This window comes from Colobus angolensis, unplaced genomic scaffold (assembly GCF_000951035.1).
Source record: "Colobus angolensis palliatus isolate OR3802 unplaced genomic scaffold, Cang.pa_1.0 Scaffold90, whole genome shotgun sequence".
In the NCBI taxonomy this organism is placed as follows: Eukaryota; Metazoa; Chordata; class Mammalia; order Primates; family Cercopithecidae; genus Colobus; species Colobus angolensis.
This window is the reverse complement of record NW_012122932.1, coordinates 4,692,383-4,709,575: the sequence shown is the minus strand read 5'-3', so window position 1 is coordinate 4,709,575 and position 17,193 is coordinate 4,692,383. Positions and strand designations below refer to the sequence as shown.

Here is a 17,193-nt window from a genome sequence, read left to right as displayed (position 1 = left end):
CCTAAGACACCCCCCACCTCCCCGCCGCTTCCCCTCCCAGGTAGCACTGGGCCAGCGCCTTTCCCCAAGAGCCCCGTGCCCATGGTGGAGGCAGGTTTCACCTGGGTGTTTTTCCCCAAGGGCTTCACCTGGGAGATACAATGGACAAGATCAGGGAGGGAGTCCTGCTTCCACCTCAAGACCTTGACAGTTGCTGAGCCCCTGCCTGGAATGACCTTCCTAAGAGTGCTTCCTCCTTCTGGTCTTTGTTGAGACGCCTTCTCCCAAGGCCAGCCCAGATCACTCTGTTTCAAGTTGCCATTCCTATATCTCCCACCCGACTTTCCCCTTTACCATTTACCAGCAGCTAACACAGGGGATCTGCTTATCTATTGCTTGCCTCCACCTTGTCCTTCCCCAGGCCTGGGGCTGGGTGGGTGACCCTCACTCTTCCTCCTTCCTGCTCTGACTTCCATTGCTTTCCAGCCCCCGTCTTGCCCTTGGGATGCACCCAGAGCCTTGGGGCTGCAGCCCTACCCGCTCCCAGCAGATGGGGAAGGGAACTGGATTCCCTTTAGCTAACATGGTGTTTCCCTGCTCAGGGTCTGGTTTGTCCCGAGACGTCAGAGGACCAGGCAATCAAAACTTCTCAAGTACCTCACAGCAGGACTGGCTGGGAAGGACAGCGGCCCATTTACTAGGCAAAGAAACTGAGGTGGCCGGGCGCGGTGGCTCAAGCCTGTAATCCCAGCACTTTGGGAGGCCAAGACGGGTGGATCACGAGGTCAGGAGATCGACACCATCCTGAGCTACACGGTGAAACCCCGTCTCTACTAAAAAATACAAAAACCAGCCGGGCGAGATGGCGGGCGCCTGTAGTCCCAGCTACTCGGGAGGCTGAGGCAGGAGAATGGCATAAACCCGGGAGGCGGAGCTTGCAGTGAGCCGAGATCGCGCCACTGCACTCCAGCCTGGGCGACAGAGCTAGACTCTGTCTCCAAAAAAAAAAAAAAAAAAAAAGAAACTGAGGCAAAGTTGGTCACAAAGTAGAGTGCAGGACTCCCCTGTGGGAAGCAGGCTGTTCTTGCTCTTCAGCTTCACACCGTACTCCTCCCTCTCCCCAACTCCAGTGGCAGAGGTGCTCATGGGATAGTGCTCAGGCTGCTGGGGGACCCGCAGGGTCCTCCAAGGGGCAGCCCTCCTCCAGGCCTCACCTGGCTTGGTGTCCCTGCAGGGGCCTCCTCCTCGCTTTCAGACCCCTCCTCACTACTCTCTGACTCCTCTTCTGGCTTCTTGGCCCTCTTGGCTGGGGGCAGGGCCCCTCCTCTGACCTGGGGTGTCACATCCCCCACCTTCCCAGGGGCTGGGGCCGCCTTTCTTGCTGGAGACTCCTTAGTAGAAACCGATGAGGCTTTGACCTGGGCTGGTTTTACTGAGGGTTTCCCCTGGAACAAGAGGATGGAATTAGAAAATTAATAACAATTACTGTTTCCCCTAAGGTTCTGCATTAGGTGCTTCAACAGCTGATAAAGCTCTTTCCTAATGTCATTGGATTTTTAAGCAATTCCCTGAGACAGTTATTAGCTTTAGACCCATTTTCCAGAAAAATACAAGAGGCTTAAAGAGGTAAAATTACTCATCAATACGAAGGGGCAGAGCCCCACTGGAACCCTGGACTGTCTGACTTTGGCACAGATCTCAAAATCATTACGCTCATCTCCCACCTGGCACACACGGCTTGGCCTGAGAGACGGGCCGCATCTCTCAATCAGGAGAGCTCATCCTGTCTGCCCCTTAAACTCAAGTATCTGATCACAGCAACCATCCCGAGGGCCAGGAGTTCAGGATGTGAACACCACCCCTGCCATTGGCTTGCTAGACACTTTGGGCAAATTCCTTCCTTTTGTGAGCTCTTTCCTGCACTTCCACAATTCACACATTTCCCAGGCAGTCAGTGCCCTACTTCCACCTCTGAGATCCATCAGACCCCTTGCAGCCCTGGGTTTCTGGGGCGTCTGCTACTGGAGCTCTGCACAGCCTCAGCCCATTGAGTTTGTGTGTTTATGGACGGCTGGGAGTGGCCCCTTCCCTTTGGCAAGGCCTGGGGTGATAGAAGCCAGGGGTGTCCTTATGGCTGGTGGTATCTAGAGCCCAAAGGTGAGGATGGAAGGTGGAGGGCAGCCCTTGGTCAGGCCCGGGGTAGATGGGGGTGAGCTTTCAACCTTCACAGGGTTACTGCGCTACAGTAAAGTCAGAAGTTCCCTGGGAACCAGATCAGTTTATCCCTGATTTATGCTGGTTTTCCGTTGAAAACATCTTTCCAACTGTGGACACCTTGTTCTTCCAGCCCCAGCCTCTTATGCTAGTATTACTCCAATAGTCTCCTACATGGTCTCACTGCTTTTATTCTGCACTGCCCTCCAACCCAGGCTGCAGCCAGCAATCTTTTTGAAACACAAATCAGGCCATCTCTCTGTGCTGGGATGGCTTCTCACAGCCCCTAGAATAAAACCCAAATTCCTTATAGTGGTCCTCAAGGTCAGACAGAAGATCTGGTCCCTGTCTACCTAGGACTTCATCTTGTGTCACTTTCCCCATAATTTATTTGTTTTTTTTTAAAATAACATCTTGTAGAAATAGGGTCTCACTATGTTGCTCAGGCTGGGTTCAAACTCCTGGCCTCAAATGATCCTCCTGCCTTGGCCTCCCAAAGTGCTGCACTTACAGGTGTGAGCCACCGTGCCTGGTTTCTCCCTCTCATTTAAAGATCAATGTTTTGGCCAGGTGCAGCGGCTCATGCCTGTAATCCCAGCACTTTGGGAGGCAAAGGCAAGTGGACCACTTGAGGTCAAGAGTTCGAGACCAGCCTGGCCAACATGGTGAAACCCCGTCTCTATAAAAAAAACAAAAATCAGCCAGGTGTGGTGGCATGCACCTGTAATCCCAGCTACTCGGGAGGCTGAGGCACGAGAATCGCTTGAACCCAGGAGGTGGAAGTTGCAGCTAGCCAAGATCACGCCACTGTACTTCAGCCTGGGTGACAGAGTGAGACTGTCTTAAAAAAAAAAAAAAGATCAATGTTCTTTAAAAGCACCAAATTCTCTTTGCCTCCTTCTCTGCACATGCCATTCCTTCTGCTTACGCCTACTCATCAATGTCAGGTTCCTGCCCCACATGGCTCTCTACATTTCCCCTTCATAGTAGCCATCACCACAGTTAAATATTTGAGGGACGCTCCCTTGCCCCATGGCACCAGGAACTCTGCCTGTCCTGCTCATCACTATATATTCCCCAGGCCTGCCACTTAGTAGGTACACAATAAAAAGTAACCTGTGAGGACCTTTTCCAGGTCAAAGTTCACAAACGCAAGAGTCCAGCCCAACTCTAGCCAAGTGTCTAGGTCTGGCATTCACCAGTGGGCCCAGCACCCTCTCAGCAGCCGTAGCCCTAGCCACACGACAAGATAGCCACACTGTTGCCCCTGGGCCCTGCTCTTGCCCCATTTCCTGTCTGGAATGCCCTGACTCCTCCACACCCCTTCCCAGTGAAGCCCACTGTGCTTTGAGGCCTTGCTCCAGGCCACCTCTCCCAGGAAGGCTTGTCTAGTCTCACAGGCAGGAGGGTGTCCCTCTCCCACCCCCGGAGCTGATCTTACACTCAGAATGCAGCAAGCAGCACCAGGCTCCTCTCCCTGCCCCTCCCCGGCTGCAGCCTTTCCAGTTCCCAGTCACCCTGCCACAGGTGCTGAATTGATCTGGGCCCACTGGTGTCTGAAGCCCCAGACAGGCTCCTGGGGCGGTTAGAGGCTAGGAGAGGGCAACTCCTAGGGATGGGTGGCAATTACCTCCACATCTGTCTCATCGCTGGAGCTGGAGGTGTCCTCGCTGGAGCTGTCGGCCTGGCCTGCTGACACCATCCCTGAGGGTCGGACACAGAGGGGACTGAGGAACTTCCTTTCCAGCCTCGCCTGTCCCTTCCCAGCACCTCCCAACAAACCAGCTGCTCATCAAAGCCAGGTGCTGAGCGCTTGCCCTTCACGTGCACTGAGCTGTGAAGCCCCCTTCTGAGGTGGGTACCATCACCATCCCTATGTTCCCACACATCTCTGAGGCCCTGGGAAGGGCTGTGAGGGGACCCAACAAGCATGCACCAGCAACAGTCTACAGAACCTCCATCCACCATCATATCCACTGATGCAGGCCAGACAGATGTCTACTCTACATAGGAAACAGGCAAACTCAGGCCTTTCAGTTTAGTCCCTGAGCTACCAGTGGTCCCTGTAACTCACCAGGGAGTCATAAAGCAGAAGATGCTCCAACCACTAGATGGGCTGTTCGGCCCGAGGCCAGGTCCCTGTAGCTGACCCTCCCTCATCCAGGGGATGGGAAAATGGCCTAAGGTGCAGGAATCTGGCTGTCATGGAGACAAAACTTTGATTCCAGAAATGTCCCAGAACTTAACAAAGCAATGCCTAGGCCTGCCTCACCAGCCCAAGTTCTGGGGACTTGATTCCTACAGGTGGGGGCTTCTCACCAGGCTTGGCAGCAGCTCCGAAGGCCGGGACACTCCCCTCCTCCTCAGTTTCTGAGACCAACGTAGTATTTGCTGATGGTTCTCCTGACTTCCTGGGAGACTTCCCAGAAAGAAGGTTGGTCACCGTCTTCCCAGTGGCAGGGTGTGGCATGGAGTTCCCAGTCTTGCCGGCTTTCTCTGTCTCTGCCTACAGAGAACAAGAGTGACAGACACATCTGGTATGGCATGGTGAAGTAAGAGCATAGGCCACTTGCATCTGAACCCAATCTTACCACTTCCTAGCTGTGTGAGTTTGGGTAAACTACCCCTTCAATCTGTTTTCCAATCTTTAAAGTGAGGTTAAAAACAGTACCTCCTCTCACCAGACGTGTTGAGAGAACAGAATCCCAGTTCTTGGGACACTGTAGTTATTTACTAAGTGGTAAGTAGCAGTTTGTTGATCTTATCATTATTTCATAATTACTTTGAGACATTGTTGCTAATGCTCCAGGCAATTGCAGAGGCACAATTCTTTATACATGTATGTATCTGACTCTGCTTTCTGGATTATCAGAAAATGACACCCTGTTTTCTGAGCAGTTTCCAGTTTGGAAAATGCTTTTAGAGTTTCAGAACCACAGGTGTCTTGATCACTACGGTGCCTCCACACCTAGCACAGTGCCTGGAACATAACAGGTATTAGTCAAGATCTGTTGAGTGAACAGGTGAATGCAGGGATTAAAGAGGAAAGAAATCGCCTATCTCCGGTGTAGAATGTGCCCAGTGGCCCATTGCAGCAGGCATCATCCTCATCTTATAGAAAAGTAAACTGAGGCCCAGAGAGGTGAAGGGAGTAAGATCCCACAACTGGTGACACAGGTTCAGCTCTGAATCCAGGTGGGGCAATTACAACCCTATCCTTCTCTGACACAGGAGACTATCCCCTACCAGGTAAATCCCATAGGCAACAGCTTGGAAAGCAGTCCCACTCACCTTGGCTTTTTCTTTCAGGCTTGATGGTAAGTCCGCCCCCAGGACTGAGGAGTTGGTAGATGCTAGTCTTGGGGCTGCAAGAAACAAACATCTGCTAAAGGAGCCAGATGAGCTTTTCTCATCTATGAATGGCAAACAGGTTTCATCTCACCTAACACTTCTATTGGTATTGGCTGCCTGGTGCTGGCATGAGGATCTGAGGCTGAGCCCAGACTTGCGGGAATGAGCTCTGTGATACATCAGCCAGGTCCACCAGGAGCAAGAGAGAAGAAGATGTACGTGTCTGCATCCCTGATGGATTCCCAACTCCCCTGCAGCATGAGGCGTTGAGGCCCTTGGAGGGAAAAGGACTGGCCCACGTTCTCGCTGCCTACTGGGCACTTCACACTGCAATGGGCAATGGGCACCATTCACACAGACCACCACACTGTAGCCCTAAAGGCTGCTCGGCAAAAAGCGGCAGTGGTCAGGCAGGCAGCCAGCCAGCCCCAGGTCCATAGAGAAAGTTGCCTGGAATTCAAATGGCTTCTTAGTGGACAGGTAGCTGAACCATGCCACCTGAGTCCCATTAGATATTGATATACACTGATTCTCAGTGCTTTTTTATTACTTAATTAATTAATTTTTTGAGACAGAGTATCGCTCTGTCGCTCAGACTAGAGACCAGTGGAGCTCTGCCTCCCGGGTTCACACCATTCTCCTGCCTCAGCCTCCCGAGTAGCTGGGACTACAGGCGCCTGCCACCATGCCCGACTAATTTTTTGTATTTTTAGAGAGACGGGGTTTCACCATGTTAGCCAGGATGGTCTCGATCTCCTGACCTTGTGATCTGCCCACCTTGGCCTCCCAAAGTGCTAGGATTACGGGTGTGAGCCACCGTGCCCGGTTTCTCAGTGCTTTTATACCAGGGTATTGTCTCCTTAAATCTTAGATTTCCATTGTTAAGGAGAATGTTGCTGAGATGAATGGCATGATCTAATTCTTTTCCTGGCACTTCATCTCTCTCTTTCTGTAATTATGGAAAATTTTAAGTAGTAAGTAGGAAGAACCAGGCAGCTCCAACCATTAGCAACTTATGACCAATCTTCTCATCTCATCTAATACCTCACTCACCCTTCCCCATCAAGCAGTATTTTGAAGAAAATACCAGATATCCTATCATGTTGCCCACAAATACTTCAGCATGATTCTCTCTCAATGAGGACCCTTTTAAAAATTTTTCTGAGACACAGTCTTGCTCTGCTGCCCAGACTGGAGTACGGTGGCACATCCATAGCTCACTGCAACCTCCAATGCCTGGGCTCACGTGATCCTCCTACCTCAGCCTCCCGAGTAGCTGGAACTACCAGTACATGCCAGCATGCCCAGCTAATTTTCTTATTTTTCGCAGAGATGGTGTCTCACTATGTTGCTCAGGATGCCAAAGAGGACTCCTTCCTTTTTTTTTTTTTGAAACAGTCTTGCTTTGTTGCCCAGGCTGGAGTGCAGTGGCATGGTCATGGCTCACTGCAGCCTTGACCTCCTGGGCTCAAGTAATCCTCCCACCTCAGGCCTCCCAGGCAGCTGAAACTATAGGCACATGCCACCATGCCCGGCTAAATTTTAAATTTTTTGTAGAGACAGGGTTTTGCCATGTTGCCCAGGCTGGTCTGCAACTCCTGGGCTCAAGTGATCCTTCTACCTCGACCTCCCAAAGTGCTGGGATTACCAGTATAAGCCACCATGCCCAACCCAATGAAGAGTTTTTAAAAAATAAAATTACATACTCGGGAGGCTGAGGCAGGAGGATCACTTGAGGTTAGGAGTTCCAGTCTAGGCAACATGGCAAGACCTCATCTCAAAAAAAGCCCCAAACAACAACAAAAAAATGTAATTACACTTACATTATCATAGCTTATAAAATTGATTAATACCAAATAATCAGTATGAAATTTTACCATTTGTGTTTCAAATAGCATGCAGGTCTATATATATGCATGTATGAATACATGCTTGAATGACTATAGAGGCAAAGGAGGAAGTTTTAAAGGCTGCCTACCAGGAGATGCACTTAGGAATGATGGGGAACAGGGTAGGAGAACAAGAAATCTTTAATTTTTCTTCTATACATTCTTCTGCAATTCAAAGTGAACTCGTTTTGCATTTATAATGTAAAATTAAGCGATATATAATCTATATCCAGGGCGCAGTGGCTCATGCCTGTAATCCCAGCTCTTTGGGAGGCCAAGGTGGGCGGATCACCTGAGGTCAGGAGTTTGAGACTAGTCTGGCTAACATCGTGAAACCCCGTCTCTACTGAAAAAAAAAAAAAAAACCCACAAAATTAGCTGGGAGTAGTGGTGCACGCCTGTAGTCCCAGCTACTCGGGAGGCTGAGGCAGGAGAATCACTTGAACCCAGGGGGTGGGGGTTGCGCTGAGCTGACATCATGCAATTGTATTCCAGCCTGGGTGACAAGAGTGAAACGCCATCTCAAAAAATAATAATAATAAAAGATATATCCAGTATGATCTCAAACACTTTAAAAGCAGGCTCAGGAAGCTGGGCATGGTGGTATGTACATGTAATTCCAGCTACTTAAGAGGTTAAGGCAGGAGGACTGCTTGAGCTCAGGAGTTCAAGACCAGCCTGGGCAACATGGCGAGACCTCGTCTTGAAAAATAAAAATAAGTATTAAGAGATTTGTCTTACATGTAAGCAAAAGAAGATAATATGATGCACAGGAGACACAGCAATTCCTCTGTAGAGTTATGGCTGCTGTTGGGGAAAGTACAAGGAGCCCTGGGACCTTAGGGGAAGAAGGGGCTATAAAAGCTCTGACTGAGTTACTCCTGCAAACGGTGTAAAACCAGTACCTAGTACAGCCTTCCAGTGCTAATGGGTACAATTCTAAAAACATGAAGGTCAGCAATTCCTGAAGCATCCCACAGGTCACACAGAAAATGTGTCCGCTAGGTGCCTTCTGAAATCCCTCCAGCAGTACTTCTGAACATGTGTCTTCTTTCCAGCTAATAAGAATCACCTGGGAGCCTGTAACAGGGCAGCTCCTGGGCCCGGTACACCAAATGAGAAGGATCCATCTGGTTGTTTTGGTTTGGCCTTGCATCCCCAGAGCCTGGAGATACAATGCCTGGCACAGAGGAAGGGCTCAAATACCGCCAAAGATAGGTGGTGCCCTCCCAATTTTCTCCCCAGGGTCTTTTAGGTCTTCCAGTGATAAGAGAAGAAGGTGGAGGTAGACTCCACCCTAGAACAATCAGTATTCCATAGCCTGTTCCCAAAGCTGCAAGGCTCTTACTGGCTTTGGTGGTTTCGGCTTCTGCTTCCTCCTCCTCTTCCGAGCTTTCTGAGGTGCTAATGGGGTCTGACACACGGGTCTTCTTAGCTTGCAGTGCCGCATCTTCCTCTGCCTTCCGCTTCCGACCAAGCTCTGAGGTTCTGCAGGACAAGGGTGACTATCTATACCAACTGGGTGACAGAACAACTCCACAAGATTTGACTAGACCTTCCCACATCCTTCCAGCTCTTCAAGGCAATGTGCATAGAATCTAAACAGTGGTGAAAACACAGTATAGACACAATTTTGTATTCTGCATTTTCACTCACTTCATAAAGTGCTTTTACAATTCTTGATTAGTTTTTAAAATAATCAGGAATGCTGGATAATGTTATATAACAGCTGCAGCAGCTACCAGTCTTTAAGTGATAGGGGCTGACCCACGCAGGCACCTCACAGAAGCGCCCAGGCTCTTCCTCCTGCAGAACGTGCTGTGTGGACCGTGCTTTCTTGGAAGACTCTGCCCAGGTCTTTGTCCTTCACGTCTCAACTTTAATGTTGCCTCCCCAGAGAGGCCCTCGATGATTGCGCCCCTCCCCCAAGGCATGCTCTGCCCTGTGATCCTGTTTCATTTTCTTCAGAGCTTTTCTCTATCTCCTGTTATTTTACTTACTTCCTAGACTCCTCCCCTACACAGAAAGGCCCAGGGAGGGGGGCAGCTGGCAGCTCACTACAGTATCCTCAGTGCCTCGCACATGTCTCAAAAACTGAACAGCTAAGTGACTTGCTCACGGCAAAGTGAGTCTGGGGCATGGGTAGGATAAGCACCTAGGTGGCTGGGCCCCTGGACTTTCAAGTCTCACGCCCGTTGACCCCTATCCCAGGGAGTCACTCTCCCGGTCCCAGGTTTCCCAGCCACGATGGACTCTGTTCTATTACAGTTTGCAATGTGACACTCGGGTCTCTTGTTCCCACGAAAACCACTTGTCAGGATTCTCCTTTAAAAACAGGTTTCATTTTTACATGTATCAATTTATTCTGCCTCTTTTCCCCCAACAAAAATGCTGAGCAGGGATTTTTCTCTGGTTTGTTCAAGAATATTGCCTGGGTTGTTGTAGTTATATCAAGAATATCGCCTGGGTTGTTGTAGGTGCTCAATAAATACTGGGTGGGGGAGGGTGCGGTGTAGGAAGTGGGGAGCTTCCAACCAGTAGTTTTAGCACTTTATATGGACCACTGTGTCTAACCCTCACAATGCAATGAGGTAATTGCCATCATTATTTTCATTTTATAGGTGAAGACACAGACTCAGGGAGGCCAAGAAATCCACTCAAGGTCATACACACAGCTAGTTGCTGGGTTTGAACTCTGCAGGGAATTGCTAGGCTACGCTGCCTTCGGTGGGTTTGAGGTCCTTGTCCCACACTCAGCACCCCTCACCCATAGAAGGGGCCAGTGGCAGGGAAGTGTGCAGAGCAGCTCACTGAAGCAGTTTTCTGGGGGAAGGAAGTACTACGAATAACACCCACACATCTGGGCAAGTCAGGGTGAGGAAGTGTGGGCTGTAACCTGCACTCTAAGCTCTCCTTAGCAGCAGAGGACAGCCAAGAACTGAGGGCTGGCAGGGTTTTCAATGATCTTAGCTCTCCACCAGAGGCTGTAATCCCTTCCACACCATTTCTGCCTTTGTTTACACACCTCTAATGACAGGGAGCTCACCACTTCCACCGTAGCCTACCTCATTTTTAGATAGCTCTGACGTCGTTACACTCAGAAGCTGAAACCTGTCTTCCTGAAGCAGGCATATTTGGGGCCCTCAGAGAATGCACTATTCTTGGTCCTCAAAGATGTGCAGTGGTCCCTCACACCCCTCTCCTGCCTCCTTTTCATCCAAGGCAATTCAGTACTCTCTACTCTGCCTCATGGGATGTGTCTGCACATCCTTCACTCCCTTAGTCAGCTGTGGTCGGGCCAGTGCATGAAGATGACACAATTACTCTCTCCATTTTCTAACCATTCCTCTGTTGGTACATCCTTGGATGATTCCCCCTTCCTTGAAGAGCACTTAAATTTTATACGTTTAAAAGGCATCTCACACTCAACATGTCACTGAAGTCTTTCCCCTCCAAACTGGGTTCCCTTCAAGCTCTATGCATGGGTACACAAGCCAGACATGGAGTCAATCAGATACTTCCTCTCCCACCCATCCACAGGCCCTGGTTTCATCCCTAGGATTCTTGGGAATCCACTGTGTACCCCGTTCTCCCTGTGTTAAGCCCCATCAGCTCTTGCCTGGATGATGGTGTCCATGGCCCGACCAGTCTCACCATGGTGCAGAGTGATCTCCTCACTTTTTCACCCTACCATGGCCCCACTGCTCTTGGATCAAGACAAAATTCCTCACCATGGATAAGCAGCCCACACGTGGCTATCCATGCGATAACCTAGCCCCATCTGTACTGTCCACCAGCCACAGGACTTAGCATGAGCAATTTCCACTGGCAGGTATGTTCCACCTGCCACTCTCTACCTACTGCATAGTTCACTCCTCCAATTCCTGCAGTTCTCAAGTCAAAGATCACCTCAGGGAAGCTTCCCCTGGACCCCCAAATGAAGCCAGGCTTACCCATTTATGTGGCTGTGACAACAGGTTCCTCTCTTTTGTAATCCTTACTACCACTGTAATTTAACATTCATTTGCTTCATTCTTTGACTCATGCCTACCTCCTTGGCTACGATGTCAGCTGCTGGAAAGAAGGAACCATGTCTGTCTCACTCGTGACAATATTTGCATACTAAGAATAGGACTTGGCTTTCAGGAGGTGCTCAATAAACATTTGTTGGTCAACTGAATAACAGGCTGGTGAGAAGCTCTTGTTCTTAAGAGATCACAGCTCTCAATGTGCCCTCCCACTACCAGATATCCACACAGAAATACCCATCCATGTGATGTGAGCTGGCTTTCTGGAGGCAATAGTGGTGCCCAGAGTGGGCTACGGGGACAGATCTTAGACCAGACAGGTATCCCAGCTTATTCCAAGCTGAGTTGCTTGAGGTGTCCCTACTCCACCCTGTTGGCCCCACCACTTACTGTTGCCAGTGTGTATAGATGTCCAGAAGGGTTACGGGTTGAGCCAGGAAACACTTCTGCAGAGAGGTAAAGAGAAAGCCACAATTAACCCCCAGCACAGTAAGGATCCTCCTTGGGCCCAACTCTCCCCAAACTCATGACTTGCACAGACAGGTGGTTCAGAAGAGGGTCTTTTTGGCTGGGCACGGTGGCTCATACCTGTAATCTCAGCACTTTGGGAGGCTGAGGCAGGAAGATCACTTGAGCCCAGGAATTCAAGACTAGTCTGGGCAACATAGTGAGACTGTCTCTACAAAAAAATTTAAAAATTAGCTGAGAATGGTGGCATGCACTGGTGGTCCCACCTACTCAGAAGGCTGAGGTGAGAGGATCACTTGAGCCCAGGATATTGAGGCCGTGGTGAGCCATGCTCGCGCCACTGTACTTCAGCCTGGGCAACAGAGCAAAACCCTTTCTTTAAAAAAAGGGTGATGGGCCCTAAGACGTTATCTATGCTTTTCCCATTCTCTCTGAACCCGACATGCTCTGGGAAGTATGTCTGCTTGGCCCTGCCGTTTCTGTCCAAAACCTTCCAGAGACAAGATGGACAACTAATCCAAGCTAAAAACCTTTTAAGACAACATGGTGAGAGGCCCTTTTGAAAGCCCAGAGTTGGAATGTTCCGAGCTAGCATCTATCCAGCTCCCAGTCTCTCTGGCACTATCCATGCCTAGAGGCTATGAGACAGGTTTTTTCCCACCTTTGACCTTTAAAAAAGCTTTCAAAGACCTGGCCAGCCAATCTTCCCAAAGCTCGAACCACAGCCCAGACACCGGAGGCATCCAGGTGGCATAACCACAGTCCACTAGTCTGCAGGGAAAAGACTGGGCCCAAATGGTACCAGTACCTTGGTGGAAGCAGACAGAACCAGGTGGAATCCAGGCCTTTGGAGCAGAGGCCAGAGGGCCCACCACTGTCTCTGTAAATGTCAAGAAGCCAGGATATCAAGCACTCCAATGAGGCTAAGCAACGTGGGGCATGGGTGGACTGAACTAATCTCGTCACCTCTTCAAACTTCAGGTTTCTTCTTCTTAATATGGGGCAACAGCGATACCCACCTTGCAGGCTGCTATCTGGTTTGAACAAGACCGTCTTGTCAGTGCCCAGCAGTGAGCCGGTAACACTAAGACTTCAGTTTCCCTCTGCTCCACCTCAGGCAAAGTGTCCTCCTTGCTGTCCTCAAATGTGTCAGGCCACCCTGCCTCTAACAGGGCCTTGCTATTCTTGTTGTCTGGAATGTTCTCTCCCCTGTTAACTACATAGCTCACTCCCTCATTTCCTTCAGGTCTCTGCCCAAATGACACCTTCTCAATGAGACTTCCCTGACTGCCCTACTTATAACTGAACTCGGACATCCCTTATCCCCCTTGCCTACCTTATTTTACAGTAAGCACCAACCATCACTGGATATACTACATCACTAACTTATTAAACTTTTTCTATTTGTCACCTGTCTGCTCCTACTAGAATGTGTGCTCCATGAGGGCAGGATATTTTTGCTCCAATGAAGATGGGTACTATCTCCTGCTCCCCTTATCTGTAAAGTACTATAACTGCAGTAGGAAGAGCAAGTGAGGTTCAGAGAGTGGGAAAAGCATAGATAACGTCTTAGGGCCCATCACCCTTTAGTCCCTCCAGGAGGTTCTGAGAGCAAGCATTAGGAACAGAGCCTACATACACCACAGGGCAAAGGGATCTGACTACTCAGGATACCCTCTCACCAGCTCAAAACTCTCCATTGGTTTACCACTGCTTTTCCAAGGAAGATCAAACTGCCCACCAGACCACTCCAGCCAGCCCCTGCCTCCATCTCCCCAGGGGCATCTGGCCGTGGTACTCCACACTTCAGCCACTATGGACAAATTTTTTTTTTTTTTCTTTTCAGACAGAGTCTCGCTTTGTCGCCCAGGATGAAGTGCAGTGGCTCAACCTCAGCTCACTGCAACCTCTGCCTCCTGGGTTCAAGTGATTCTCCTGCCTCAGTCTCCCGAGTAACTGGGACTACGGGTGCACACCACCATGTCTGGCTAATTTTTGCATTTTTAGTAGAGACAGGGTTTCACCACGTTGGTCAGGCTGGTTTTGAACTCCTGGCCTCAAGTGATCTGCCTGCCTCGGCCTCCCAAAGTGCTGGGATTACAGGTGTGAGCTATGGCACCTGGCCTGCTATGGACTTAAAAAAAATTTTTTTTTGAGACAGTGTCTTGCTCTGTTGCCCAGGCTGGAGTGCGGTGGCATGATCATGGCTCATACTGTATCCTCAAACTCCTGGGCTCAAGAGAGTGGACTTTCTTGAGGCCAGTGTGTACACAAGTTCCCTCCTACCAGAAGGCATTTACACCTCAGCTATTCCTGAACAGGGCAATCTGCCATCCATCTCTTTTTTTTTTTTTGAGATGGAGTCGGGCTTTATCACCCAGGCTGGAGTGCAGTGGCACAGTCTTGGCTCATTGCAACCTCTGCCTCCGGGGTTCAAGCAATTCTAGTGCCTCAGTCACATGAGTAGCCAGGATTACAGGCGTGTGCCACCACGCCCGGCTAATTTTTGTATTTTTTTAGTAGAGACGGGGTTTCACCATGTTGGCCAGGCTGGTCTCGAACTCCTGACCTCAAGTGATCCACCCACCTCAGCCTCCCTAAGTGCTGGGATTACAGGCGTGAGCTACTATGCCCGGCCCATCCCTCTCATTCTTAACACTTATTGTAGTGCTAAGCATATAGTTACTTTTGTGATTCTTTGATTTGTCTACCTTACTAGAGTGTAAGCTCCAGGAGGGCTGGGACACGGTGCTCACCATCACTTCGTACTGCTCGTTTATCCATTTCACACGGTTTTTGGTGCCCATGAACCAGCCACCATTCGAACACCAGGAAGCGCCCCGAGTACCGGATTAATCAACCAAGTAAGAAATGACTGTACCACGAGTTCGACTCCCAAAGCTGTCCGTCTCAGTACAGGCAATCGCTAAAGGCCTGAGTTCCAGCTCAACTAAGGGGCTGTGGGGTCCCTTCTCCAGGCGCTCCCCCGAGGGGCTGGTTGCAATCCACTCCCGAGACTCGCAGCAACCTCCTCGTCCCAGGGGGGCCGCGCTGCGCCCAGCCACGTGGCGGGAGACTTAGGAAACTTAAAACACCCGCTACCAGGAAGGGGGTGGAGGTAAGGGACGCGGGAATTACAAAGTTCGGCCCCTGCGAGCACTTTCTGGCCCAACCCACTGCACAGATGAGGCAAGTGAGGCCCAGGGGAACTGAAGTCACAGTGGGGAGGCAGAGATTGCGGCTCCTCTGGTAACCCTGGCCCGCGCCGTCGAGCACTGCGGGACCCGGCTCCGGGCGCCCGCCGGGTCGCCTGGAGACGCGGCGCGGGCCTCTGATCTCCACATCTTGCACGCGGCCCTCGCACACGGCCCACGAACGCTTACCTGACCGCTCTGCTCCTTCACTTCCCGCGCCGCACGCACATAGCCAGCCCGCAGCAGATGGTGGTAGATCAGGGGAAGTAGCTCCCGCCGCTTCCTGGCCTCGGCCATGCCCGCGACCCCCGGCCGGCCGGCTACCTGCACGCCCCGCCTCAGTCCCCGCCTGCCACTTCCCTGGCGCCCTAAGACCTCGCGCGCCCCACTTCCGGCTCCTCTTTGGCTCCGGCCGCGCGGCGCGCCGGGAAACGTAGTCTCCTCTCCAGGAGTGACCGGCCCCGCCCCTCAAAGCGAAAGGGGCGGAGACTCGGGGGCAACAAGACCGCCCATTGGCGCTGAGCAGGCGGGGCTAGACAGGGACCCGCCCCCGGGCCCGGCCGTGACAGGGATGCCTCTTTTAATCCTTCTGGCTGGCTCCTTGAAGAGATTTGTCTTCCTTGTTAATTCTCTGATGGCTGGGTCTGCGTTTTACTCGTCTCTGAACTCCCTAATCTGGATCTTTCTCTAGATCCGAACTTCGTACTGCCATTACCTGCTCGTTTATCCATTTCACACGGTTTTTGGTGCCCCTGAACCAGACACGAGTTGTCAGGTTATTCATTCATTCATTCGCTAATTAAACAAATCTGTAGTAAGCACTGTAACTTGGGCTAGCACCGGGCTGGGCTAGGGGGATTCAGAAGATTCATAATACATGGCGGTTGCCCTCAAAGCTCACAGAGACGACTGTCCGTAACCAAGCAACTATAGTTCAATATCTAGTGTGCATTGTCAGCGACAGATGCGGCCTATGGGCGCCCCAAGGAAGGGCACCAAACCCCAAAGAGATATCTAAGCTGAGGCATAAAGACACCTGAAATTGCTGGGTGCAAGGGAGAGGACTGGCAGAGGGCACTGCATGAGTCTAGGCATGAGAAAACACCCTGCCCTAAACCCAGAACTCCCAGTCTGCGCTGCTGGGCTGTCGAGGTGGGGTGGGGTGGGGTGGGGTGGGGAAGAGGGAACAAATGAGGGCCCATGAGGATGAAGAAGTAGACAAGGTCTGCCATACCCCCACCCCGAACGGAGTTCGGACTTTGCTCTGAGGGCATTAGATAGTCTCTGACTGGCTTTTCAAAGGAGGTTGACCTTGTTTTGTGTTTTTAAAAGATTGCTAAAACCAAAGCACATACTATTAATACTAAATGTGAGGCTGTTGTAGTTGTTGAGGGAAGGCTGGCAGGGAAAAGGTGAGGTAGGCTGGAGAATGTTAGAGTCAGCTGTTCTTAACTTCATGGACCCATTGAGAATCTGATGGCAGCATGTTTCTTACCAGTGCAGGAGTCCCCAACCCTAGGAGGTCCAGGTATGTGCTTATGTTTGTCTTGAACTTGAATGGAAAATGTTATGTGTCTGTACACATTCAACATTTCCCATTTTCTTGAGCAAATATTTATTAAGCACCTACCACTGTGGATGGAATAGTCTCTACTCCTATAGAGCTTACAGTCTAATGGAGGAGACTAATAGTCACACAATACAGTGTTACAAACAGCAGGTAAGTGCCGGAAGGAAAAAGATAGTGTTTTCTTATGTAATAATATAGTGTTTAAAAGCTGCACTGGAGTCACACTGCCTGGGTTCAAATTCTGGCTTTGCCTCATTAGGTGACTTTGGGCAAGTTACATAACTTCGCTGTGACTCAGTTTCTTTATCTGTACAATGGAGATAATTATAATTTCTACCTCATTGGGTTGTCATAAGGAGTAAATGAATTCTCAGCAGAAATGCTTGGAGGAGCTCTGAACAATAGCGCTCTGTATGTGCGTGTGTGCTATTATTGTGAAAGCATATAACAGGAAGGAGGGATCTATTTTTTTCTTGGGAGTTAGGGAAGGATTCCCTGAG

At 50.4% G+C, this 17,193-nt stretch overlaps 1 protein-coding gene across 7 annotated transcripts in view; it reads right to left on the bottom strand.

The window, feature by feature from the left end:
• TCOF1 (Treacher Collins-Franceschetti syndrome 1) overlaps positions 1 to 15,521 on the bottom strand; it is a 41,189-nt gene extending 25,668 nt beyond the window's left edge. For 5 of the 7 annotated variants that reach the window (XM_011931562.1, XM_011931563.1, XM_011931564.1 and 2 more), the window contains exons 1-7: positions 15,313 to 15,521; positions 11,852 to 11,907; positions 8,782 to 8,921; positions 5,485 to 5,558; positions 4,513 to 4,699; positions 3,824 to 3,897; positions 1,194 to 1,424 (exon numbers count right to left, since the gene is read on the bottom strand). In XM_011931562.1, coding sequence (XP_011786952.1) covers positions 1,194 to 1,424; positions 3,824 to 3,897; positions 4,513 to 4,699; positions 5,485 to 5,558; positions 8,782 to 8,921; positions 11,852 to 11,907; positions 15,313 to 15,420 — 870 coding nt within the window. In that variant the 5' untranslated portion in view covers positions 15,421 to 15,521. The remainder of the gene's footprint in view (positions 1 to 1,193; positions 1,425 to 3,823; positions 3,898 to 4,512; positions 4,700 to 5,484; positions 5,559 to 8,781; positions 8,922 to 11,851; positions 11,908 to 15,312) is intronic. The other 2 variants (XM_011931566.1, XM_011931567.1) reach the window with 1 other exon arrangement.
• Positions 15,522 to 17,193: the final 1,672 nt, after the last annotated feature.